The 27,486-nt window shown below is 43.9% G+C and overlaps 1 protein-coding gene across 3 annotated transcripts in view; it reads left to right on the forward strand.

Annotated features, from left to right (window-relative positions):
• The window catches only part of LOC126094569 (protein kinase C and casein kinase substrate in neurons protein 1-like), a 550,603-nt gene that overhangs the window by 105,807 nt on the left and 417,310 nt on the right, over positions 1-27,486 (forward strand). For 2 of the 3 annotated variants that reach the window (XM_049909027.1, XM_049909033.1), the window contains exon 1: positions 4,487-4,513. The exons of the other annotated variant lie outside the window; for it this stretch is intronic. In XM_049909027.1, coding sequence (XP_049764984.1) covers positions 4,502-4,513 — 12 coding nt within the window. In that variant the 5' untranslated portion in view covers positions 4,487-4,501. Of the gene's footprint in view, positions 1-4,486; positions 4,514-27,486 lie in introns of those variants that run through there. 3 annotated transcript variants of the gene reach the window in all.

Consider the following 27,486-nt stretch of genomic DNA (forward strand, 5'->3'; position numbering starts at 1 on the left):
CGCTTTTCCCCTTGTTTTGGTCCATACTACGACCTCTGACAGTGTATCAGTAGAGTTCTGGCTCACACTGCATATCCTTCGAAAGAGCAGTTTACATGTAGAGCTGTTAGAGTAACGGAGTTAGAGTTCAAAATCGTCAGGACAACTCAGTTTCATTTATACTGTTTGAGACTTACCTGACGTAATAACTATCCACGAGGGTGATTTTTCTGCCCTATGTCGGTGGCGCGTCCTTAAAGTTTGGCACGCTGCTCAAGAAACATCAAAGAAAATGTCTTCCGCCTTCAAGCGCGATTGAAAGCTGTGCTGGGTTTCGTCAAAGACGACCTGGGTTTGAGGAATGTATAAAAACCCCTGCCAATGTGGGAAATCACACTTCGAGCAGATATGTCGCACTTTTAAGGATGGATCATAGACGTCACACCAGTCTGGATCAGCCAGAAAAGCCTGCTGTGGCTGAACATCGTCTTGACACGGGACACAGCATGGACCACGGAGAGATAAAGATCCTTTCGTCAGCTTGCACGTACTGGGACTCCCGTTATTATAATAGTAGTCGAAATACGTATAAGTAACGGCCTGACTAATAGAGACACGGGATTTCAACTCAGCAAGGCATGGAAACCAGCATTGGCGGTACTAAGGCATCATCGGTCGCAGACCAACGAATCCGAGTCAACACAGGCGGCGAATCGAAGCCCGCACACTTAAACTTGGCGCCAATACTCTTCCTGTGCTTTTTCCGCTTCGCGCATGCGATGATCGTAGCTCTTTTCTCTGGCACGGGGCACTGTATGTAGCCGTGCTCTATGATTCGTTTACAACCCTGTTCGTGTGATTCACAGCTAAAAGTTAGTAAAAGATAGTGCCCTCATGCTAATTCTAAGACTTCAAATTGGCCTAAAAATGAGTAAACACCGATCCCGTTAAAAAAGCGCTTAATTATCTTTATGGCTTTATCCCTTGCTAGAGTCGTAAATTAACCGTAGGGAGGGGAGGAATGTGCTCCATCCGTCTGTGATTCATTAAACTTGGCGCTGTGTATTGAAGACTTTCACTGTTTGTGTATCTTATTTTCTGAGGCGAAGATTTTTTTTAAGGTGTGTGTGTGTGTAAGAGACCAACGGTTGTTAATGCATCGCGCAGGTTCTCTCTAGGTCTGGCTCACTTCCATGATTCTAAAGCTAGCGTACTGCAGGTTCAGCTTTACGAGCAGGTTAGCAGAGCGAATAATTAGTTTACCTTCGTTTATCAGGGTGCAGATGACCGTGTGTTGACCTATATTCAGGTGCTTCTTTACTTACAGCGTTTACATGTTTTCCTTATTTGGCTTCCTGACTTTGGTGTTAACAAAACTGATGTTTATGATACGCACATAACACTTTGCTATAAAATAGCTTATTCAAAACCCATGTTGTATATAATATGCACATAACACTTAGTTATGAAATAGCCTATTGTTGGGGATAGAAGTATTTCTTCCTGGATGACGGTCCACGCGCAAACATACTATGACAAAACGTCTAGTTATTTTTAAAGATATAAACTTGCAGAATGTACTAGATTATCGCTTGGTAGTGTTCATTAAATCCTATTGGTTGGAGACCATATGTACCTATTTACAATATTGCACTTCATGTAAAGTAACTATGTATTTAGCAGAAGTACACCTACGTAGTTGAGAAAAAATTGGTAGCTTTAAGAAGTTCATTCCGGAGCTAATGCTTCTTAGTTATTTTCATGGAAATTACAAATAACACGGAAAACATTTAGAGTAAAAATTTCGGCTACGTACTGCCATTTTCATACATAGTCACCACCATTGGTTGTGCACTATCGCCAACGAGAAACAAATATTTGCATGCAGCACTCGCAAAAACCTGAGCAGCCTGACAGTCGTTGTGTTACAGCTTTAGCTACAACGTCCGAGTTTGGAAAACGGCGGTCACATAATCAATCTTTCAAAGGCCCGAAGATAGGGAAATCTGACTGTACTAAGTTAGAAGTGGACGGTGGCAGCTCTACAACCATACTCGACAAACGACCGTGAAGTGCATGAGAGAGCGTACTTCCCATTGTATCAGTCACAAAGGCGTCTTCCTGTCCCGTTCACGTCTTCACGCGGGAAGAATGATTTAGACGCCTCTTCACGCGCCGTAATTAGTGTATCCTTGATCTCGCGATCCCCACCGGAGCGATACGTAGTAAATTCGTAGATTCACCACTTAAAGCCGGCTGTTGAAACTTTGTAAGCAGGTTTTCTGGATATAGTTTGCTTCTGTTTTTCAAGCGTCTGCTAGTTCAGTTCTTTCAGCATAACACTCTCCCCTCTGGGTGAAACAAAACTGTGACCATTCGCCCTACCCATCTTCGTATACTTTCATTATCCCCTGATCGCCCTATTTGGCCCCACATACTAGAGCAATCTTCTAGTATAGGTCGCACTAGTGTTTCTTAAACAATCTCATTTGCAGACTGATTACATTTCCGCTAGTATTCTGCGAATGAACAGAAAGCTGCCATCTACTTGACGTACGACTGCGCCTATATGATCGTTCCGTTTCATCTCCCCACAAATTGTTACACCCAGGCCCAGGTATGAGTCGACAGACTCAGACTGTGATTCGTTTGTATTGTAGTCGTTAGCATTAATTTTGTCACCTGAGCAATTTTTCATTTGTGAACACTTACAGCAAGTTGCCGATTTTTACGCCACTTTCAAATCTAATCAAGGTCCGACCAAATATTTATGCTGTCTATTTTCCGAAAGTTCATCATTACAGACACTATATGCGGAAAGTCTTAGGTTACTATTAATGTTGTCTGCAAGGTCTTTTATACGTATACGACATGAATACAAGAGCCGCGCGGAGTGGCCGTGAGGTTTGAGGCGCCATGTCACGGACTGCGCGGCCCCTACCGCCGGAGGTTCGAGTCCTCCCTCGGGCATGGGCATGGGTGTGTGTGTGTGTGTGTGTGTGTGTGTGTGTGTGTGTGTGTGTGTGTGTGTGTGTGTGTGTGTGTTGTTCATAAAATAAGTTAGTTTAAGTAGTGTGTAAGTCTAGGGACCGATGACCTCAGCAGTTTCCTTAGGAACTAGTACACATTTGAATAGCAAGAGTACAAAACGCTAGACTGGGGGACAGATGAAACTGCTTCTAGAGACAACTTTCTACTCCGGAGCGGAGTGTCCGCTGATACGAAAACTGTGTGCCGTATCGGCACTCGGTCCCAGGTCCTGTGCCTTTCGCGGAAAAGTACTCTACCGACATAACTACTAGCACGACCCACGGGCCCTTACTTCCATCACCACCTCATCTCCAACTTTCCAAACTTCACAGAAGTTGTCCTACGAAACTTGCAGAATTGGTGTTCCTAGAAGCAAGTACATTGCGGAAACATGACTTAGCCACAGCGTGGGGAATGTTACCAGAGTGAAGCTGTGAGGACGGGTCGTGGGGCGATCTTCGGTACCTCAGTCGGTAGGCCACTCGCATACGAAAGGCAAAATCCTGGTCTGGCACAAAATTTTAATTTCCCGGTAAGTTTCGTAAGTACACCCTCCGCTGTATAGTTAAAAATTCATTCTGGAAACTTCCCCCTCGTTGTGGCTAAACCATGCCTCTGCAATATCCTTTCTTCCAGGAGTGCTGGGTATTGTAAGGTTCGAAGGAGTGCATTTGTGAAGTTTGGAAGGTAGGAGATAGATACTGGAGGAAGTAAAACTGTGACTATGGATCGTGAGTCGTTCTTGGGTAGCTCAATCGTTGCAGCAATTGCCCGCGAAGGTCTCGGGTTGGAGTCCCGGTCCAGAACAGTTTTGTCAGGAAGTATACTTTTACTTCTGTAGATGCCTCTCCATCGAAGATACGCTGCGTCCTCCCTACCAAGAAATTCACAGTACGGTCACAAATTTTGCTTCATACCGCATACTGTCGATAATAAGCGAAGGTGTGTACGGTGCTGACTCACGATGTGTTTTCGGAAGTCAAGAAATACTGCCTCTGCCTAACTGGATTGAAACATGGCATGCTAGGAAGTCCGATCACAGACACAAGAGAGCTACCGGAAATGTGTTGCCGAGCAGCGCACTAGCTTGAAAGCAGCACAGAGTGCTGTGCCGTGTCGACATACCGCGCGAGGCCTTGCGTGGGAGGCAGTCGCAGATGTTTTACCCATATAAGCCGCTCAACGAGATAGGCGCACACTCGCGGGGCCGTCGCGACCCGTGTGTTTCTGCTACTTGAAGCGCGGTCCTGCGTGGGTGCCAAAGTAGTTAAGAGACATACTGTTAGAGCTAATGGTGCAAAGCATGAAAACTCTGTATTATTCATGAGGCGGGCGATATTCGTGGTTTTTTAAAACGTGTGTCGTAGTACCAACTCCTGTTATTGCCCGACGTGCTAACTACTTTTGCGAATTGTAGCACTATGCGACATTTGTGGGGGGGCAGAAAGCCTGAAGATATAGTTTTTTAATGTCGTCTTTAATGTGTGGATAGATGCAGAAAAAGGTAAGCAGCAATCATTTTTGTTTAGCTTTTAGCTAACATTCAAGCAACAGCAGGCTTTTTTATAAGATTATACAACGCTTCACTCACGACGCCGCAAGCGCTGTGCCCGGCATTCCGTGTAACCAGTGACACTGCCGCAGATTCCCTCTCCGGTTCCTGCGCTTGTGGCAGAAGGCGTATCGGTTTTGTGACTGTCTGCCTATCGGGAGATTTACGTAGAAAGATGTTCTTACAATGATCAAAATGAATGTTGCGTGTTGCTTTACTGTTAATACTGGGCATAATTGGAAGCAAAACTGATCTTGTTCTGTCAGGTACAGTCATAAGAAAATAAAAATAAAGATTACACATTTCCACTTGATAAACACAAAAAGCCTTACAAAAGATTTCCTCTGCCAACACTAAAGTTCCTTCTCACTGTTAACTTGCATAACACATTGTTTATGAACCAGTTGGCTCTCCTCGTAGTTGGAGACGCTTTTGAATGCTGTCAGGCCTAGTGTTCACCAGATTGTCGAGATAAGCCTGTAGGATATTTCCCATTCCTGCATAGCAGCCTGTGATGCCTTGTAAGGTCTCCTGTGGAACAGAACGATCGCAAGCCCCTAGCTTTAACATGGTCAATGCATTCTCAGTGGAGTGAGGTGTGAAGAATGTGGAGGCAGTTCCATCCGACTGAGTGTGTGCACCATTAAGGTTTCCACGAGATTGTGGCGATGGGAGCGTGCACTGTCGTCCATCAATGTGAATTCCGCTCCAATGTATTCACCAAATGGGGCTACAAGGCGTGCAGTAGTCATCCCGCCGTGTATCAGCACAAGGAGGATCCCGTGGCTGAACCGCCTTGATAAGAGTGGTAGTCTGCGATATAGTTATGGTGTAAACGTTGTCCTCGTGCTTCCAAACATGAAAATTATTATTATCAGGGTGGAGACTGCTACGGGTCTCATCAGAAAAGCGCGTTGTGTCCTATCGCTGTCTAATCCACAAAGAATGTTTCTTGCCAATGCGATACGAACCCTCTCCGAACACAATATAGAAGAGTACCATTGAGAAGTCTTCTGGCACTTAATCCGCGTGGACGTGTAGCATTATGTTGACTGTTTCTGCTTGCTTTTATACGTTTATATCGGTCCTGCACATCTGTTGTTTTTCTTCTCCGGCCTCTTCTTTGATAATCCTGAACCGATCCTGTCGCTGGAAACTTGTTCCAGATCCTAGAGTCATCGCGTTGACTCTGAGCAACATTCGCTTCGAATACCTGTCTTCCTGCTGCTCCATTACAGCAACTATACCGCGCTGTTGATTGTACGTTATTGCTGTCCGAACGATCCTGAAGCAACAACTCTCGTAATGATGCACAGCGCAAGTACTGCATTGTGTACAGGAGATACGGTTTCCATAGATTGCACATACTGCAGACTCGCGCTAGATACGTGAACTATTTCCGCTAGAATTACGTTACAAAGAAACCTATCTATTAATATCACGCATTTCCGAATCATAACATTCAGTGTTAAAGTTTCGGCAATATGCAGCATTTATTTTGACCACTGCATATGGGTGGCCCAAACTAACACCTTCCCGATCCCTACCGTCCAAGAACTTCAGTGTCCGAAACAGGTGTGGATGTTAGCAAAACGTGCCTAATACATATCGCCAGTTGAAGCGCAAGATTCAGTTACGCCGTTGTAACTGACGAAAATTCTATCTGATTGTGAATTATGACGAATTTACGGCACTGCTTGCGGACTAACAGGTCGCCATAGCACAGGCATTACATGAATTCCTAAGAATAACTCACATTTTTTCTGATTATTTCTCTACTCCGAATTAAATAAACTATTCAAAGTTAAACTCCAATAAACAATCAACGCAGAATATCATTTCAATAAATAACAGCCTACGAACCAGTCACAAATTGCTGTAATCCATGTAACGTATGTTGTTCGTAAATCATGCGCGTATTGTACCTATTGAGTCTTTGACTACCCCTTAGTTCAATATTAAATGCATTTCATTGTGGCTTCAGTCATAAAGATGGCCTGGCGCATTATTCTTTCCAGTATACAGTGCAGTAGTCAACAATGAACTGAAAGTACGATAGTGTGTTCTTCATAGTCGTGATTATTCGGTCGGTCGGTACATTAGGATGCTGCCAGGCATATATGTAACATTTTATGGCAGTATTAGCACGGGGCGTCACACTCACTTGTAGCCACCTTTCTTCACAGCAACCGTACTTACTAACGGCTCCTAATTTGACATTATATTTAAGTATCCAAATGAATAGCGATGGTCGCACTAAATGGACCGTCACAATTGTGGCAGATAGCGTGGCTTATCGTTTTCAGTTAGGAGCAGTCTTGGAAAGCAGGCCAAGAAAGTTGCTATGCCATTAAGCTCTTCAGACTTGTGTGCACACCCCACCAACGCCTCTGTCAGTAATGCGTACTGTCCTTGAGATAAGAACTATCTTATCTTGCATCGTCCTACATGAAATAACCGTATGTCCTTTTGCTAGTTGCTAATTATCTGAAAAAGGATGCAGCATGCTATTCACACATCTATAAGAAATTACGGTTTGATGGCAAAAGATCGGTCCATTTGAATTGCACTAATTCGACACCTCAACCAGTACTCATGAATTTTCAGAGCTCGGACGTCAGTTACTGTGCGAATTCATTTACCCTGATAAAACTGCAGCTACTTTTCCTGAGAAAAGAAAAACGTCCAAGAGCTAGGTGCAATACCGATATCGAGCAACAATATCCGGTTTGGTCAGTCCATGCACTACGGTTAATGTGTAAAGTTTGAATTCGTGCATTACTATGTTAGCTGTGTTAAATGGTACAACGATCGTTCTAGTGTTGGATACGTAATCTGAGAATAGTTTATTTTTGGTGTCAGATTTCTATTATTAGTTGACAGGTATGCCACGAATGCAGGCAGTTTAACAAGGAGTGACTTGAGAGTTCAGGGTTTCGACGCGGTTACCTAAGTCTGCGTCGCCTTTGCCAGAATAGGTATACTCTGCGAAGACTCACGACGAGATGGCTATTGGGCGTAGCTAAATACACTCCTGGAAATGGAAAAAAGAACACATTGACGCCGGTGTGTCAGACCCACCATACTTGCTCCGGACACTGCGAGAGGGCTGTACAAGCAATGATCACACGCACGGCACAGCGGACACACCAGGAACCGCGGTGTTGGCCGTCGAATGGCGCTAGCTGCGCAGCATTTGTGCACCGCCGCCATCAGTGTCAGCCAGTTTGCCGTGGCATACGGAGCTCCATCGCAGTCTTTAACACTGGTAGCATGCCGCGACAGCGTGGACGTGAACCGTATGTGCAGTTGACGGACTTTGAGCGAGGGCGTATAGTGGGCATGCGGGAGGCCGGGTGGACGTACCGCCGAATTGCTCAACACGTGGGGCGTGAGGTCTCCACAGTACATCGATGTTGTCGCCAGTGGTCGGCGGAAGGTGCACGTGCCCGTCGACCTGGGACCGGACCGCAGCGACGCACGGATGCACGCCAAGACCGTAGGATCCTACGCAGTGCCGTAGGGGACCGCACCGCCACTTCCCAGCAAATTAGGGACACTGTTGCTCCTGGGGTATCGGCGAGGACCATTCACAACCGTCTCCATGAAGCTGGGCTACGGTCCCGCACACCGTTAGGCCGTCTTCCGCTCACGCCCCAACATCGTGCAGCCCGCCTCCAGTGGTGTCGCGACAGGCGTGAATGGAGGGACGAATGGAGACGTGTCGTCTTCAGCGATTAGAGTCGCTTCTGCCTTGGTGCCAATGATGGTCGTATGCGTGTTTGGCGCCGTGCAGGTGAGCGCCACAATCAGGACTGCATACGACCGAGGCACACAGGGCCAACACCCGGCATCATGGTGTGGGGAGCGATCTCCTACACTGGCCGTACACCACTGGTGATCGTCGAGGGGACACTGAATAGTGCACGGTACATCCAAACCGTCATCGAACCCATCGTTCTACCATTCCTAGACCGGCAAGGTAACTTGCTGTTCCAACAGGACAATGCACGTCCGCATGTATCCCGTGCCACCCAACGTGCTCTAGAAGGTGTAAGTCAACTACCCTGGCCAGCAAGATCTCCGGATCTGTCCCCCATTGAGCATGTTTGGGACTGGATGAAGCGTCGTCTCACGCGGTCTGCACGTCCAGCACGAACGCTGGTCCAACTGAGGCGCCAGGTGGAAATGGCATGGCAAGCCGTTCCACAGGACTACATCCAGCATCACTACGATCGTCTCCATGGGAGAATAGCAGCCTACATTGCTGCGAAAGGTGGATATACACTGAACTAGTGCCGACATTGTGCATGCTCTGTTGCCTGTGTCTATGTGCCTGTGGTTCTGTCAGTGTGATCATGTGATGTATCTGACCCCAGGAATGTGTCAATAAAGTTTCCCCTTCCTGGGACAATGAATTCACGGTGTTCTTATTTCAATTTCCAGGAGTGTATATGCATACAGAGATATTAACAATATACGTTGATGTACAAATTGATAATGTGAATCATATTTCGGATAAGTGTATCACATAATGCTTGGTCGTAATTAACTGAGTGGTTAGTACTTCACTTGTTGTGGTGAGAATCGGCCACTGCAGTTTGTTATTGTAGTTCTCCACTGTTGCTCCAAACTCTTGCTGATATGTCATTCACGAGACCGTGGCTTTTCCCGAAGTCTCATACAATTATTGTTCGTAAGAGACGAAGACAGCCTAATAGAGACTTAAAGAGCGACGGAAGCGGGATTTGGTTTAAATGACAGATTGTGTACCGGTCTTTCGTGCCGTTGATAGACAACGTGAAATGTTACCGGAATCAGTTGGTTACTTTCACTTACTGAAAACTTTAAGCACTATTCTCTCATTTGAAAGTCAAATAAGCACAGTCTTATCGCATCCGCTGTCATAACGGCAAGTTTTGCATATCGCGCGGAAAGGACAAATCAGATTCTGGGCCGCAGCCTTCGGCGCCAAAGTGCAGGGCTCTGTGGGTGGTGCAGTAATTCTTTCCCGCAAATATCTGCCATTGCAAATTCGGATTCTCCATAAAAAGTAATAAAGTTTTGTCTGAAACATTTTTTGAACCATTGATAGATGGCGATGAAATCGAGAAAAAAGTAAAATTAGGGAAGAACTCAGATTTATTTAGAATTATCCGAGAAAGACGCATCAAATAGATTCAAAATGTGCACCAATTCTTTCTTTACGCCAAATTAAGCTATTTTTGTACAAGATGTATTGTGTCCTACTTTTAGCGTTAGCCTGTATCCGTGTGATATGATACGCATGTTATTTATGCGCCTTCAAAATCCGCAAAACAGTTGATTTCGGTATTCCAGTTTCTCTCTGAATCGCACGACTACTCATTTCAGGATCCAGTTGAACACAGGCGAGATCGGTAAGGGTACGGGCGTCATTTTCATGGTATTCCTGATGACTAGGTGGATGGTGCGTGTATCCATTGCGAGCTCGTTGAGTGCAATGTTTTCGCTTGGGAGCCCGCATCTCGTGGTCGTGCGGTAGCGTTCTCGCTTCCCACGCCCGGGTTCCCGGGTTCGATTCCCGGCGGGGTCAGGGATTTTCTCTGCCTCGTGATGGCTGGGTGTTGTGTGCTGTCCTTAGGTTAGTTAGGTTTAAGTAGTTCTAAGTTCTAGGGGACTGATGACCATGGCTGTTAATCCCATAGTGCTCAGAGCCATTTTTTTCGCTTGGATGTTGCCTGTTTGGGAAACGATCCGCATACAATTGCGCAGCTTCAGCGTAATTGTCAAGACATTCATCTAAAATTGACATCATATCAACAGTCTCTGTAGGAGGATATTGAGCCATGTTTCGCTGAAGAATAATTTACTTTCGTCAGTTGATCTTTACCTTTCACAATCTGAAAGTGAAGTGACATCTGATCGCATTGCACCGACCTTTATACTGAGCCATAGTTCGCAGTTTGGTCACGGTAACGCCACAGTCCGGTGAGTAATGCAATTATGAATAGTTCCTTAACGGGATATTAATACCATTCCGCCTCCCTCAAACAAAAACCATGGCGGCTAGGATACATTTTGTACAAAAAATAGCTTAATTTGGCGTAATGAAAGAATTGGTGCACGTATTGTATCGATTTGATGCTTCCTTCTCGGACCAGTCTCAATAAATGGTAGTTTTCCCCAATTTTAATTTTTCTCAATTTCAGCGCCATCTGTCAATGGTTCAAAAAATGTTTCTGACAAAACTTTAGAGTCCGAATTTGGAATAAAAAATGGGGGTTTCCGTTTAAAAGTTGTCCCACCCAAGGGGGCGGGGGCTGGGGCTGGGTGGTTACGTGTAGTATCATTTGATGTCCCCGTTTGACCTTACGAACTTGTCTTACCCACTATTTTTACCCGATGTATAGTTTTCCGAGATAATCTCATCCGAAACTTCAGATGGACCGTCCTGTATATATACACTCTAATATAATGGAATGTAATAAAGTAGCGATTATTTTGCATGACATCGAATCGACGAAGAGTCCATGGTAGGTTTCCGGCGTTACGTGGCACCAGATGTCCACGCACTTGTCATGGAACTTCCGTTAATTACGAGCCGGTAGTTTGTGGGTGCGGTACCGGCGTCCATATCGTCCCAAATGTGTACCATCGGATTCAGAACAGCCGGCGTTGTTAGCCAAGACATCGTGAGTTCACTGTAAGGTTTCTCGAACCTCTTTAGCACAATTTCGGTCTTGTGATAAGGAAAGTTGTACTTCTGGAAGATGGCACCGGTAAATACATCATTCTAGAAGATATCCAAGTCGTCCGCAATAATGTTGACGTAGTCCATAGTTCTCATGCTGCTGTGGAAACCGAGGTGGATGTTCCCCATAGCATAATACTGCCCTCATCGTCCACGTCCGTCACGCAGTACATATTTGAAGCAGCTGTTTGCCTGGATGACGGGATAGTCGGGCACGACTGTAGGCCTGGAGTAACAAGAAGCGTGATTCATTCGACCAGACGATACATTTCTACTTATCCACGGTCCACTCTCAATGAACGTGTGTAATCGTACTTGGTGATGTTGTTGGGCCAACATAGAAAGATGAAGAGGTGCACGTCCAACAGTGTGCCTGCACCGGAATTTTATTCTGTCGTCAGATATGTCGCTTATCGCCGCCTATCCTGCTTTACAGAGCGGCCAAGTCTCGAGCCACCACGTTCTGTGAGGAAACCCAGTCGTCCAACACGTTGTCGTCTACACTTGGTTTCACCGACCTTCAACCACTTTCATAGAATGAAATGATGATTAAATCAAGATCCTAAGCTGTCGACAGGCTTTGATATACATCAGCAGGGGCAGTTGAAAATGTGTGCCCTGACGGGGACTCGAACCCGGTATCTCCTGCGTACATGGCAGACGCTCTATCCGTCTGAGCCACCGAGGGCACAGAGGATAGTGCGACTGCAGGGGTTTATCCCTCGCACGCTCCCCGTGAGACACACATTCTCAACCTAATGTCCACACACCAGATTCGTAGCGCCCCTGCCCATTACACTCATTACTCGCGGCAGACTATCTTACCGAGTCCCATAAGAGTTCGGGCAATGCGTGTGCATCCAGCACAGGAGGAGGTCAATGGCCGGTTAGCCTTAACTATATGAAGATGTCCGAAAGAACAGATACCATCTTTATGTACTTCCCATAGATGCTCACGACAGCAGCACGTGAACAAGCGAATAGCTTCGCCATTCCCAGGCACCAGGCCATAACAATCTGCCCTTAGTCAAAGTCGCTGACGTCAATGGATTTCCCTTTTTGTGGCCGGTACCGTCGTTAGAATGATTCGCCTCTTCTCTGCGTATATACTTCCCTTACGGCGTCACATGCCTGTTCAAATGGCTCTGAGCACTATGGGACTTAACTTCTAAGGTCATCAGTCCGCTAGAACTTAGAACTACTTAAACCTAACTAACCTAACGACATCACCCACATCCATGCCCGAGGCAGGATTCGAACCTGCGACCGTATCGGTCGCGTGGTTCCAGACTGTAGCGCCTTTAACCGCTTGGCCACCCCGGCCGGCGTCACATGCCTGTAATAACATCAGGCGGCATTCATCTCGCTGTGGGCAATGGTCATATATAAAGAGGGTGATACAGCTGTGTACCGATGTGTGTTATGCAACGTGTAACACCTTCAGATACAACACACAATATTTTCATATTCTCTCGCTCACCCCGTGCAAACTATTAGTCCTACAGAAAAAATGAATGGGACATTTTTGTATGAAATGTAATGTAGTTAAATTTTGTACTAGGATACATTATCACTAGAGGCTGTACTTTTCGAACTGGTTAATAAAAACGTACAAAAGTGACCTTCAAACGCGTTTTTATCGAAAAATTCGAAAACTGTGGGCCCTGGGGGAAAACGTATCACTATGCAAGATAACTATATTATTTTTCCTACAAAATGGTCCTGTTCATTTTTCTGTGTGACTGATGGTTTGCAAGTAGTGAGCGAGAGAGTATGAAAATCTCGCACATGGTTTTTGAAGGTATTGCGGGTTGCTTAAAATTCGCAGGCAGCTGACCCAACCTGCGTATGCGCCGCACATTGAAACTTTGATATCTTGAAGTCATAAGAGGTGCAGCGTTCTGTATTAGCGAAGTTGACTTCTACGTAGTTAAAAAAAATGGTTCAAATGGCTCTGAGCACTATGGGACTTAACTGCTGAGGTCATCAGTCCCCTATAACTTAGAACTACTTAAACCTAACTAACCGAAGGACATCACACACATCCATGCCCGAGGCAGGGGCGAATCTGCGACCGTAGCAGTCGCGCGTTTCCAGACTGTAGCGCCTAGAACTGCTCGGCCACGCCGGCCGGCTCTACGTAGTTCACTAGCTGTATGTAGACGTTGTATCAATTTAACAAAGCATTTTAAACAAAGATGCTGAGACACTTGTATTATTTCAATTCAGCTATGCTGTAGAGGCTGGACACTAGCATGTAGACAGAGTTCTTGAACTCGTTTTCGTACGTATTTAATTTAACCATGAGCCAATACTGGAAGGTTTCTCTGTAGCTGTACCATATACAATAGTTATCTCCCTTTATAGCATATGGTGGCAAACGTAAATTTGTCCACCACCAGACTGTCCAACAAATGGGACCCAAAGAGACGGACTCCATTCCATGTATCCTTGAAATCATGGTATTCCATCAAATTTGTGGCAGTGATTGTAACATTGATTCATCAAGGTTCATCGTCAGAACCGATGTAGTGGGGAGTACAAGATTCCTCTCATTGGAGGAGCCCAAATGTGACTCTGTATTTGAAATATAAATTCAGTTCTACTTAAGCAAATAAATATTTTAGGCTGAAATAAGAGGTAAAGAACGCACTAATGTTGACCATCAGGTTCCGATATTTAAAAAATTTATGACTTAAAATAAAAGTTAAATGCTTAAGAGCTATAGATACGAGGGCAGTTCAATAAGTAATGCAACACATTTTTTTTCTGAAACAGGGGTTGTTTTATTCAGCATTGAAATACACCACGTTATTCCCCAATCTTTTAGCTACACAACACTATTTTTCAACGTAATCTCCATTCAATGCTACGGCCTTACGCCACCTTGAAATGAGGGCCTGTATGCCTGCACGGTACCATTCCACTGGTCGATGTCGGAGCCAACTCCATTGATAGCCGTTTTGTTTCAGGTTCGAAGTGATGAACCTATGTTTCATCGCCTGTAACAATCTTTGACAAGAAATTGTCACCCTCAGCCACATGACGACCAAGCAATTCCGCACAGATGGTTCTCCTTTGCTCTTTATGGTGTTCGGTTAGACAACGAGGGACCCAGCGGGAACAAACCTTTGAATATCCCAACTGGTGAACAATTGTGACAGCACTACCAACAGAGATGTCAAGTTGAGCACTGAGTTGTTTGATGGTGATCCGTCGATCATCTCGAACGAGTGTGTTCGCACGCTCCGCCATTGCAGGAGTCACAGCTGTGCACGGCCGACCCGCACGCGGGAGATCAGACAGTCTTGCTTGACCTTGCGGCGATGATGACACACGCTTTGCCCAACGACTCACCGTGCTTTTGTACACTGCCAGATCACCGTAGACATTCTGCAAGCGCCTATGAATATCTGAGATGCCCTGGTTTTCCGCCAAAAGAAACTCGATCACTGCCCGTTGTTTGCAACGCACATCCGTTACAGACGCCATTTTAACAGCTCCGTACAGCGCTGCCACCTGTCTGAAGTCAATGAAACTATACGAGACGAAGCGGGAATGTTTGAAAATATTCCACAAGAAATTTCCGGTTTTTTCAACCAAAACTGGCCGAGAAAAAAAATTTGTTGCATTACTTATTGAACTGCCCTCGTATTTAAAAGGGTTTGGTCGAGGTAAACGGAACAGTACTAGTGCTAGAAATGAATAAGGAAAGTGGATGATGGCTTACTAATTACGGCAGCAGCTCGACGTGTAGCTACATGGCTGCACCCCCGTCCCCCGCCTCTCTCATTTCTTCCAACGGCGTAAGATGCGGAGGTAATGGCTAGACATATTTTAGAAATCCCTTGTTCTTTGAGGGAATCTCCAGAGGCTATTACTAAGCAATTAAAGGACAGTCATCAAGTCTGATGTTTCTCAATGTCTGGTAGGCTATCCAACGAATATTTTTTGTTTCTTAAGATGCTCGTGCCCGGGACTATCAGGTATTACTAGTGTGAAAACTTGGTGCACACGTCTATCTAATGCGGCGTTCTGTGGCACGACGGCATAACTGATTTGAGATGTATAGGAATAATCATACTACATCTACGAAGTGTCACGCTGTTGCTTCAAAACTAGTCAGTAATTCGTACATACTAGACTATCACGTCATACATTCTGAAACAACAATATTTTGTTTGTATTTGGCCGACATTTAGTCCATGCAAGAGAGTCTGAAATGAATAAAAATAGCTATTTAAAACGTTTGATGCTCTATATCTCTGTCATACTGTATTAGAGTTAAGCCGCTGTTCCAGATAACGCCTCAATTACAGGCAGATTGTTGACGCTGTTGTCAGTGACGTTTACCCTTTGCCTAATTATGTGTTTCTTCTCTTTCCAGGTATAAACGGTCTTCCTGTTGTCAAGCAACGGCGCCCTTGGTTCGTAGTATATTACACGAAGAAGTTATTAATATGTTACTTACGTGTTAACTGTTTTTCATGACAAGTAGTTTAATGCAGCGTTTCTTCATCCTGTATTGTGAAATTGCTCGAATTAAATAAGTATCTGAAAGGCTGTAACGTATATCACAGAGACGAGAATAAGCTCGTAGAACGTTTTAGTAGGCATATATGGTAATTTATTTACGTGCTCTTAATGTCGACCGAGCGAGGTGACGCAGTGGTTAGACACTGTACTCTAATTCGGGAGGACGACGGTTCAATCCCGCGTCCGGCCACCCTGATTTAGGTTTTCCGTGATTGCCCTAAATCGCTCCAGGCAAATATTTGCCGGGATGGTTCCTTTTAAAGGGCACGCCCGACTTCCTTCCCTAATACGATGAGACCGATGACCTCGCTGTCTGGTCTCCTTCCCCAAACAACCCAACCCCTCTTAACGTCGTGTACACAGGGGGGAAACCCTCACGGGGAGGCGCTTCTTGGATACCAGGTCAAAGGGTGAACAACATGGAATCAAACTAGTTGTAGTACTGTGTGCACGTCGCGGAAACAAGTCAAATTATGCACTGTAGCAGTTTCAGTTAAATTGTTGCCTCTTGCACTATTTTACGTTCACTTACTCGGTCAGTATGGAATCAAACCATCAGTTAACAGCGCGGAAGCCGCTTTTGTTTTGTGCACTCGTAGATATTCAGTTTTCTTTGGCAATAGCGCAATAAAATGTATACTGCAGTTAGCCATGATCTTCGTCGAGGCTCCTTTTCATCGTGTCGAGAACACTAACACCATCCGCTTGATCATGTGGAGGGGTGAACGTCTGCGGATATCGAAGTATCACGTAGAAACGATGTATTACCGCTGGGATGTCGTGTGTGGTTGCGATAATGCCGTTAATTTGAAATTCCATTGGTAGAACCCCATGGTGTAATGGTGTGCTGCATCTGTTCGCGGCCATGTGCGCTCCTATAGCGCCAGGAATTTCTTGCCTGCTCCTAAGTTAGGATCACTGTTGGAATTATTTTGTTAAATTGGATTCTGACCTAGAACATTTATCCGTCGGTAATATTGCTGCGCAGTGAAGCGAATGGGGTGGTGTACAAACTGAAATTTTATTCGTTCATAACAAGATTCACATCCCCGTCTTACCATTCTAATTCAGATTTTCCAGTTAGCTTCAAGCGAATTTGTAAATTTGTCTATAACAAGAGTAAGGCATACACGTTCTCCCCGTTAGAACATTCTGAACCACTTCTCTGTCGCTAATGATTTCGATGTCGACAGGTCGTTCCCTTCTTATCTACTCTGCGTAATCCCAGGTTTTAAATGCATCTGTGAACTCTCGTGTTCCATTCGTATTGTTAGACGTGTAGATATATTTGTGGATGGAATGTCGAACGATACATGCTTACAGTGTCAGCGAATATTTCAATATCTTTGTATCTAACACTATTAGCCATACTCCTTCCACACAAGACAAGAGTGAGTGACCAACTGGAACTACTTCACTCCTGTTACGAAAACTGCTGGCCATTTTTTCAGATTGTAGTATTTCGGGTTAAACGAACCACTGACTGTTTTCAACCACACATCAGGCTAGAACTACGGACCAAGTTTCAACTGTTATCTTTCAGAAAAATTAAAAAGGTATTGTTAATTACAACGAAAATTGAGAGATTAGTTACGTATCCTCTATTTCCGAATCGCCCCATAAAGTATGTACTATTTTCTTCACTTTGATGTACTACTTTCCACAATTTCAATAGTAAGCTACATTTGAAACAACAGTCCTAATATGTTGTCACTAGAGCTATTTATGAAAGTGGTTAACAACAAAATTTTGTCTGGATTCTTACAAATAGCTTATTAGCCATTAGAGTAAACACAAGATATCTTATATTGATTTCAGGTTATTAAGGTATCACAGTGGAGTTTATTGCGAGGTGGTTTTCTTGTCGCTTAGACACCTGTCAAACGTAATGATTAATGAAGTAGTTGTTGACAACTTCGAACAGTCCCTTTTTTTTCTCCACTGAGTTACTTTCCTTTACAATACCAAACGACATCAGTCAATATATTTAAATTTCATTTAATAAACTGAGGGACTGGTATCAGGAGCAGCCAAAATGAGATTACGTACTTAAGTAGGTCGAAAATTGGCAAAATACTAAGGGATCTTTTCTGTTGATGCGAAAACAAATCAACTAATCGACGTTTAGAATAACAACAATTAAGCTGAAGTTTCATACGCGGTGGATATGAGTTCCCGAGATTTAGGAAAAATCAAGTGTTTTAAAGGCTGCATAAGGCTTCTCATTCTGACCATCCATACTAAGAGCAAGCAGTATAGTATAGAAAATACGTGAAGCTTAGACATCGTTTTTAGCCTCACTGGATGACAATGATACTCTCGATTTATACAGTAGATTGTGAAAGTAATAAAAGATTTTAATTTTAAATTTTTTGGGTCACTTTTCAGTTTTAATTGTAATGGATTAATTATAACATTTTGGTCTAATTTGTTGTTATATTTTTTTGACTGTATCAAAGAACATAAAGCACACGATACTCTTTCTCTCCTGGACTTAGTATTTTGATTTTTAGGTTTCTGTGGCTCAGTGGGTAAAATCTTAATCCTTATAGGATCACTTCGTTGTCCGTATGTTAAGATACTTTTTTTCTCGGGAAGGGTGGAGATATAAAAGTCGCAATTTGTGTCAAGTACTGGGGTCTAAGGTCCCTTGGCGGTGTAAAAAAAATTAAGCTTTTGAGTCAATGAAATCAAAAGTTACGGCAATTTATGTCATATATTTTGAAATTCGCAGATTCAGTCATCGGGACCTAGAGATGACCTATCTATATACATAATTAAGTTTGTACGGAACCCTCAGAGCGCGAGTACTACTCGCACTTCTGCGAATTTTGCCCTTTGCCCGCCATATTGCTTGAACTGTTTTGAATTTTTCAATGATAATATTGAAATTCATAAACAGACGATCATATTTCTGTCCTACATTAACAGTTAGTTTGAAATTTGGTGGTGTTTTCACACTTATGATCCACAGGGTTTTGTTGTTATAGTGACTGTAATTGTCAGAGGGCATTGGGATTCGAACGTGCTTGTAAATATGGGTGTGACTCCATCAGTAGCTCACTTTCTGGCTGGGCAGCAATCTCAGAGAGTATGAAGACGGCTACTCGGTACGTCGCTGAAATATTGTACGCAGAAATGTAATTTTCGACTCTGACAAAAGGCCAACAACGTGTCACAAAGATGGATAAATATTTCTCAGATTTCTTGGCGCTTCAGATTTGTTTTTGTACTACGGCTTTCAGCGAATTCCTCTGTAATCGAGTTAACACTCGCACTAATAGGCCTTGTAGTATTTTGGTATTTAGTTGGCCTACTGGTGGAAGAGACGTCACTAAATTACGGAATCTTCATTCGCTGCCAGAGATAATGTAAATGTATGTTATGGACGAATATTAATTGGCTACTGGAAGAGCCAATTCCATTCTTCGATGAAGGGATCTGAAATTTTCCTGTCTCGTAGAGAAAATGTATTTGTAGAGGGAATAAGTAAGGCATTCCTTTTATATTGGTATGTATCATCAATAAAGCTGTGTTAGAATGTTCCACTTTATATTTGAATGATCCCTGTAGCAATACTCATTCCGTTAGGTGGTAAGTCTAAATCACTCCGCTTCTTTGCCTTTAGCCTTTTTGTATGGACAAGAGCGCTCTATGCTGAGTTATCTTCTAACGGGATCAGTATAATTGCTTCCGTATTTCCATCACAGAGAAGCATATATTAAGTTGTATGATTTAGTGACGTCTCTATGAAAATTGGGCCACATCACTATTGGTACGACGATTAAATCCACTCATCTGTTGTGGTACAATCTGCCTAGTATACCAGAAATGAACGGATATTTTGAACGTATGTACCAGTGGCTCCAAATTAGGAGAGAGAGAAAGTGTGGGATGTGCCTTTCTCTGTCACAAATAAAAGCATTAAAAATGTTTAAACTGCCGAAGGAAACATCGTTTTTTCTGCGGAAGCAGTAGCTTTACTAGAAGCCTTAAAATATATCCGCTCTCTTAAGGTTTATAAGATATTAATTTTATTCGATTCTGTTTACATTTTTATTGTCCACGTGGCGTAATAAGTGGAATTAAAATACCAGCAGCATCGCCTTGGCAATACAACCAGTGTGAAATCAAAGGCAAGCGGTGAAACTGCTGTGTATTAAATCTTACTGGCGGCGTCATTCATACTGAAGAAGTCGATATTCTTGCTAAAGAAGAGAGAAAATCCGGAACTTTCATCGACCTCGATCTTAAGTCTTCTCAGTTATACCACTTGTCAACACAGAATGGCTTTAATAATCGCAGGACGACTGGAACTTATCTCAGTTCTACAGGATAAGATATTATGCCTGTGTTCAGCTTCTTATTCCACGCAGGCCCTGGTTCCGCGATAGTCGATATTCATTGCCTGCCATATGAGATTCGACCACGAAAGTGTTCCGATGCGTCTCTATCGCACTGGAATTACGCCAAACTCCGTCCTGTGACAGTACTAGAATAACACAGCACAATGTTATATTAGTGAACATCCTCTTTGCTTGCGCAAAATGGGAAAGGCATAGATGGTCATTTTTGCAACAATTAAATCTGAAAGCAGTTTCCTACAAGTGCCGCGATTCTATTATTATTATTATTATTATTATTATTATTATTATTATTATTATTATTATTATTATTATTATTATTTAGTATTTCCGCATACGGTAAAGAGCATTTTAAATATTGACAAGCTACCAAGGTATATTCGTAGCAAGAACGCGGGATTGGAAACTAGGTTAACAGTCGTTGCATGTTAATATTTATTATACGTGTACAGTGTTACTTCAGTTTAGGCTCTGAACATTGGTAGTGCAAGGTCAATTAACGCTGTTAAACTACCGTTTAAATTTTTTTTTCCACCGCCTTTGTTAAATGTATTACGTATGTATGTATAAATGTATGTGTCTTCATTTATATTTCTGTCTCTAACCCATTGATAATCGTTAATATTGTTATACGAGTATGTTATTTTCCTTTAAATCACTAAAATATATTTAAAACATCTTACGCATATGTCAGTCAACAGCCGGCTTCTAAACCCCTTTGATACACATGTATCACTATTACGTCTTCAATTTATGGTGATTATATATCAGTTGTTTACCTTTTAGCCGGCTAAATGGCCATTTTGCTGTCGAAGGCCAAATAAATAAATAAATGAAATGTGTGACTCCTGATCAAAGCTGGAATACGTCAAGGCGACGGATTATCCCCACTATTGTTCAACCTAGTCCTGAACAAAGTAATGAGAGAATGGGAAAAGAACTGAAATCCAAGAACACTGGAAACCAACACCAGTAGCAGCATGGCGGGACAAGACATAATTCTAAAACCTAGTTTTCACACACGAACTGGGAAAACTCTCGAAAGTTGGCCTGCAAACGTCTTTTCAGAAGTCTGAATTACTCTGTTCAGAATTAAGCATATAAAAATTAGACACAAAATACGATAACGTAAACAGAGCTATACACTTAAAATATGCAGATAAAATTCTCGAACCTGCAAGAGGAGAAAAGATAGCACAGAAGACTCGACTACAAGAAAGAAGTGAGGTTACGACAAAACGCAAGACATAAGAAATACATGTCGAATCAAACAAAGATCACATCCTACAACACAGCTATCAAGCCTGAAATACTGTATCCAGTGAGACACTTAACATCCCATAGAAAAAGCTACATGGAAAGCATACTGAAAGAAGAATGCAAAAAATGATAAAATTCTCGGCTCAGAGCTAAAAGAAGAGGAGTATACAGATTACACTGTAGGAAAACTACAGAGAAGATGTCAAACCTTGCAGCAGATGTAAGAAAAAGGAAGTTCTACGGGCGCATCAGCAGACTACCAACAACACTCACCAGCGTAATTCTTACAGACATGCAAGTTCAAGAATACCATAGACTGCACGAGTCAAACTTGACGTAGAAAAAGCACAATTCTATCCAGTTGAAGACAGAATCGTATACAGACAAAAGATACAGAAGTAGAATGTTAGGTCAGAGAATGAACTCCCAAATAAACCAGGGACATCGTGGACTGAAGACACAGGCTCCATGGAGAACAAATGAGCGAATCGTGAAAGATCAGAAACAGTGCTTAAGTTACAATGCTTTGCGTAATACTGCAGGGTCTCGACTCTAATAACAATAATATTAACTCTAGACGATGACAGAGGAAGTCACTGAAAGCTTGAGTAGACAAACAATCTGACACAGCAAGAAAGCCATGAAACATTGACTGTCGCTGCGATAAACTACGTTCACATATGATACAAAGATGTCTGGTCACTCGTTGCAACGCCCATCACATTAGCAACCGGTTGCGTACTTGTAGCGCAGCTGGTAAAGGCATCAAGCGGAGCTGTGCCGGTGACATCAGTCTGGTTTGGGGCCAGGGCCAGCTGTGGCACCGAGAGGAGAAGCAGGGTAGCGCTGAGCGGTGCAGCGGGCGTCGGCATTTCCGACCGGTGATGCAAGCGAGGACTCTGCTCGCTCATTGTGAGTCCACCGGCGGCTCCCAGGAGAGCTATTGGCAGGCGGCGGACGAGCAACAGGTTGGCCACCTGCCCCGGGGGAAAGTATGCACCTGCAGCCGCCTCTGCACGACGCGACCAGCGACTCTCCGCCCTCTCTGCCACGCTTGGGTGCCCGTGGCATAGCAGCAACGCACCAGTTCCGCAGACCAAGGCTGTGATTGGTAGGCGGTGCGTTAAGCGAATTAGTGTCCGCTAATTTGCGTGTCCGTTCCTGAAGCGAAGAGGAAGCGTTGTAATATTCACCCTCTCATACTCTCACTCCCCCCCCCCCCAAGGAAATAACACAAGGAAACAGTATAATTCTCCTTAATAGCGGCAACTATTTATTGACAGCTCGTACAAAATAGATACAAGTTTTACTGACCTTCAAAGTGGTCACCAGCATTGTGTATAGCCCGTTGCCAGCGATGTGGAAGTCGTAGGATACTCTTAGCTGTGACAGTTGTGTTGACAGTTCGAGCGGAGCAGTCTATTGCCCGACGAATTTGTAGCAGTTCTGAAGCGAATGCCGTGAAGTGTTGCCTTCAGTTTAGAAATCGAGTTGAACTCACGAGAGCTTAAGTCAGGGGAGTGCAGTAGGTGGTACAGCACTTAGCAGCCCCCTCAGTCAAACAAATCAGTAACAGTTTGCACTGTACTTGCTTCAGCATTGTCCTGCAAAATGATTGTCAGATCTATCAGAAAGTGTCATCACTTCTGTCTCTATGCTGTTCATTTTTGGAACACAACCTACGACCCGCTGAGAGACAGCCTACCTTGGCCAGCGAGGTCGCCAGAAATCTCCCCAATTGAGACCATTTGGAGCTTCATAGGCACCGCCCTCCAGCCGTCTTGGGATTTTAAGGGTCTGGTGCGTCAGCTGGACAGAATCGATGCCAAGCAGAACAACTATCTGCTTTCATAAGTGCCAGAGGTAGACCAAACACGCTATTGGCTTGCTTAGTTTGTCAAGCTCCTTCTGTTGTATAAATCATCCAATATTTCTGCAATTGTAATTATTTGTTCGTATGTGCATGAGCATCGTATGTATTCACTCCCGTTCATTCATATACACTATGTGATCAAAAGTATGCGGACACCCCCAAAAACATACATTTTTCATATTAGGTGCGTTGTGCTGCCACCTACTGCCAGGTACTTCATATCAGCGACTTCAGTAGTCATTAGACAGCGTGAGAGAACAGAATGGGAGGCTTCGCAGAACTCCCGGACTTCGAACGTGATCAGGTGTTTGGGTGTCACTTTTATCATACGTCTGCACTCGAGATTTCCACACCCCTAAACATCCCTAGGTCCACTGTTTCCGAGGTGATACTGAAGTGGAAACATGAAGGGGCACGTACAAAATGTTCAAATGTGTGTGAAATCTTGTGGGACTTAACTGTTAAGGTCATCAGTCCTAAGCTTAACACTACTTAACCTAAATTATCCTAAGGACAAACAGACACACACACACACACACACACACACACACACACACACACACACACACACACACACACCTATGCCCGAGGGAGGACTCGAACCTCCGCCGGGACCAGCCGCTCAGTCCATGACTGCAGCGCCTCTGACCACTCGGCTAATCTCGCGCGGCGGGCACGTACAGCACAAAAGCGTACAGACCGACCTCGTCTGTTGACTGACAGAGACCGCCGACTGTTGAAGAGGGTCGTAATGTGTAATAGGCAAACATATATCCAGACCACCACACAGGAATTCCAAACTGCATAGGGATCCACTGCAAGTACTATTACAGTTAGGCGGGAGGTGAGAAAACTTGGATGTCATGGTCGAGCGGCTGCTCATGAGCCACACACCACGTGGATAAACGCCAAAAGACGCCTTGCTTGGTGTAAGAAGCGATTGAACGGTGGAAAAACGTTGTCTGGAGTGACGAATCACGGTACACAATGTGGAGATCCGATAACAGGGTGTGGGTATGGCGAATGCCCGGTGAATGTCATTTGCCAGCGTGTATAGTACCAACAGTAAAATTGGTAGGTGGAGATGTTATGGTGTGGTCGTGTTTTTCATGGAGGGGGCTTGCACCTCTTGTCGTTTCGCGTGGCACTATCACAGCAAAGGCCTACATTGATGTTTTAAGCACCTTCTTGCTTCCCAATGTTGAACAGCAATTCGGGGATGGCGATTGCATCCTTCAACACTATCCAGCACATGTTCGTAATGCACGGCCTGTGGCGGAGTGGTTACACGACAGTAAGATCCCTGTAATGGTCTGGACTGCACAGAGTAGTGACCTGAATCCTATAGAACACCTTTGGGATCTTTTGGAACGCCGACTTCGTGCCTGGCCTCACCGACCGACATCGATATCTTAGTGCAGCACTCCATGAAGAATGGGCTGCCATCCCCCAGGAACCCTTCCAGCACCTAGTTGAACGTATGTCTGCGAAAGTGGAAACTGTCACCAAGGCTAAGGGTGGGCTAGCATCATATCGAATTTCAACATTACCGATGGAGGGCGCCACGAACTTTAAAGTCATTTTCAGCCAGATGTCCGGATACTTTTGATCACCTAGTGTAATGCCTATGTGTTGCATTTTTTTCTTTGACTGTATTTAAGTCGGCGTTGTTTCCAGCCAGCGGTTGGCGCAGTGGAAACAATATGGAATGGTAATCGAAACGTCGTGGCATCCAGTTCCTAAGCGGAAACTCCTTTTTTTATCATTTTCAATTTCTACAACAATTTGTTGCATATAACCCGAAATAATGTTACGTTTATTGTATTTATTAATATTTTCATTAAAGGCATGAAAAGGAATTTTTGACCAATGTGATGAAACCCGACGTGCAAGAGAACAAATTGGTTCTGTTAATTGACTCGTGGGGAAGACAAACAAATCCATAATTATACAACGAAATCCTTCAAGGTGAAAAATATTTCCATCCTGCAATATCACAGTGATTGAACCAAACGCACTCCAGTAGTGCAACCCTGCGACGTGTTTTTATCGTCAGGTGAAGCCTTTGGTCAAATATCTTCAAAACTGCTTTTGTCTCATCGAGAGAGAGAAAAAAAAAATACCATTCCGAGAACACGGCATCAAAACACGTTCCATTGTACATCATGAGTTATTCTCGCCAATATTTGGCTAAATAATGCGTTACGCGTGGTTTGCTGCCACGAACCTCTTACGAATGTAAACGAAGTTCGTATTTCTATACAAACTTTAAAACAGCCAAGTAATGGTAAAGAAAAAAAAGAAATCGGCGTTTATAAAAGTGTGCAACGTGCCGAGTCAGTCACAGCTTCCCTGTTTTTACGATGACTGTCACCCCAGTACGTGTAAATCATCTACTGTAAAATATTAAAAATATCCAGTGTCAAATACGACGTTCTCGTGTACGCCTTAAAATTTCTTCCTGCAAATTTGTTTGCAATCTCAAATTTTCCTTTGCCTTTCATTTTCATGGTTTTTATGAAAATATTCATAAATGCTATATGGTGAGAACTATTTTGGTTTATTAGACGTGTAAGTAACGTAAAAATTACAAAGTCCGGCCGCTGTGGTCGAGCGGTTATAGGCGCTTCAGTCATGAACCACTTGGCTGTTACGGTCGCACGCTCGAATCCTGCCTGTGGCATGGATGTCTGTGTGATGTTCTTAGGTTAGTTAGGTTTAAGTAGTTCTAAGTCTAGGTGACTGATGACCTCAGATGTTAAGTCCCATAGTGCTTAGAGCCTTTTGAACTATTTGAACAAATTACAAAAGATGTTTCCGCATAGGGACTCGATGCCACGACCCTCGAATTACCAGTCTGTACTCCTACCGCTGCGCCAACAACTGCCTGGAAACTCGTGCCTCCTCCGACCCGCTCCAAAAATGCTATTTTTTCTAAATGCTTGGCCATCTAGAGCTGTCACTTCTGTCACTTTAATTTCGGGCCAAGCCCTGGACTAAGTCAGTGATAACAGGCTAGGTCCGCTTTTTAGTTAATCCGTTCCACGGACATAACGGCTGCCGCGCTAGACTTGTTAGTTCGTGGCGTATAGTCGTTTAATACCTCGCTACGATCATTTGGCTTCCAGCATCTGCAGTTCGAAACTACAGTGAACTCTTAATTTAGTTCCTGTTTCAGGATACCTGGGAAGTTATTTCTTGTAGATAGTATTGTAATCAACACGCGAGATTTACAGTCTCAAGAATTCTTGACAAACATTGTTACCTACCTTACAATCCAGGTGTTAGTGTAAATATACCTTAAACTTCCCCTGTTTAAGACGTTACAACACGGAAACTAATTACCGTATGGACCAAAATTGGTAGCGTTAATCTCGAAGACAGGGGAAGAGAAATAATGCAGAATCAGTCCAATTGAAACACTTTTAATGTGCTGCCACGGTACATCATACCATTAAAATCCGGACCATTACTGCTACAAAAGAGGTTCAACATGGCACTCATAAGTGTCAAAAAGAGTCTGAAAGCTCAGGGTCGCATTCTGTACCGCAGTACGAAGCATGTCCGTAGGTATGCTGGCTATTTCTCTTGATATGCTGCGCTTTCAGATCAGCACATGTGTGAATGTTCCCCTGGTAAGCCCTGTCCTTCAGGCAGCCCCGTAATCAGGAATCACAGGTAGTGAGATCAGGTCATCGTGCCGGCCAAGCATGTGGAAACGATCGGCTGATTATTCGATTGTTTCCAAATGTATTTCTGAGAAGTAGGTGAACTCCACGAGTGATGTGTGGTGGGGCCCCATCTTGCATGAAAACAATGGAGTTCAGCGCGTCTCTCTCCTGTAGGGCGGGTGTGGCATGCTGGTGAATCATGTACCAGTAACGCTGGCCAGTCACACTTGGTCATTGATCGCCAACCTGTTCAAAAAAGAATGGGCCAATGATGAACATAGACGTGAAACCACACCATAGCTGCCAAGTTCACCATACAGAGGAACATCATGCACATTGCCTAGAGGTGAAGAGTTCCACACTCTGCAATTGTGTGTGTTCACCTCAGCCGTAGAGAAAAATGAGGTTCGTCTGCCCATAGGATGGTCCAGGACTAGCCCTCGTCAATTTCAATCCTTGCGAGAAAGTGGCGAGCGAAGTCAGCACTA

This window comes from Schistocerca cancellata, chromosome 8, assembly GCF_023864275.1.
Source record: "Schistocerca cancellata isolate TAMUIC-IGC-003103 chromosome 8, iqSchCanc2.1, whole genome shotgun sequence".
In the NCBI taxonomy this organism is placed as follows: Eukaryota; Metazoa; Arthropoda; class Insecta; order Orthoptera; family Acrididae; genus Schistocerca; species Schistocerca cancellata.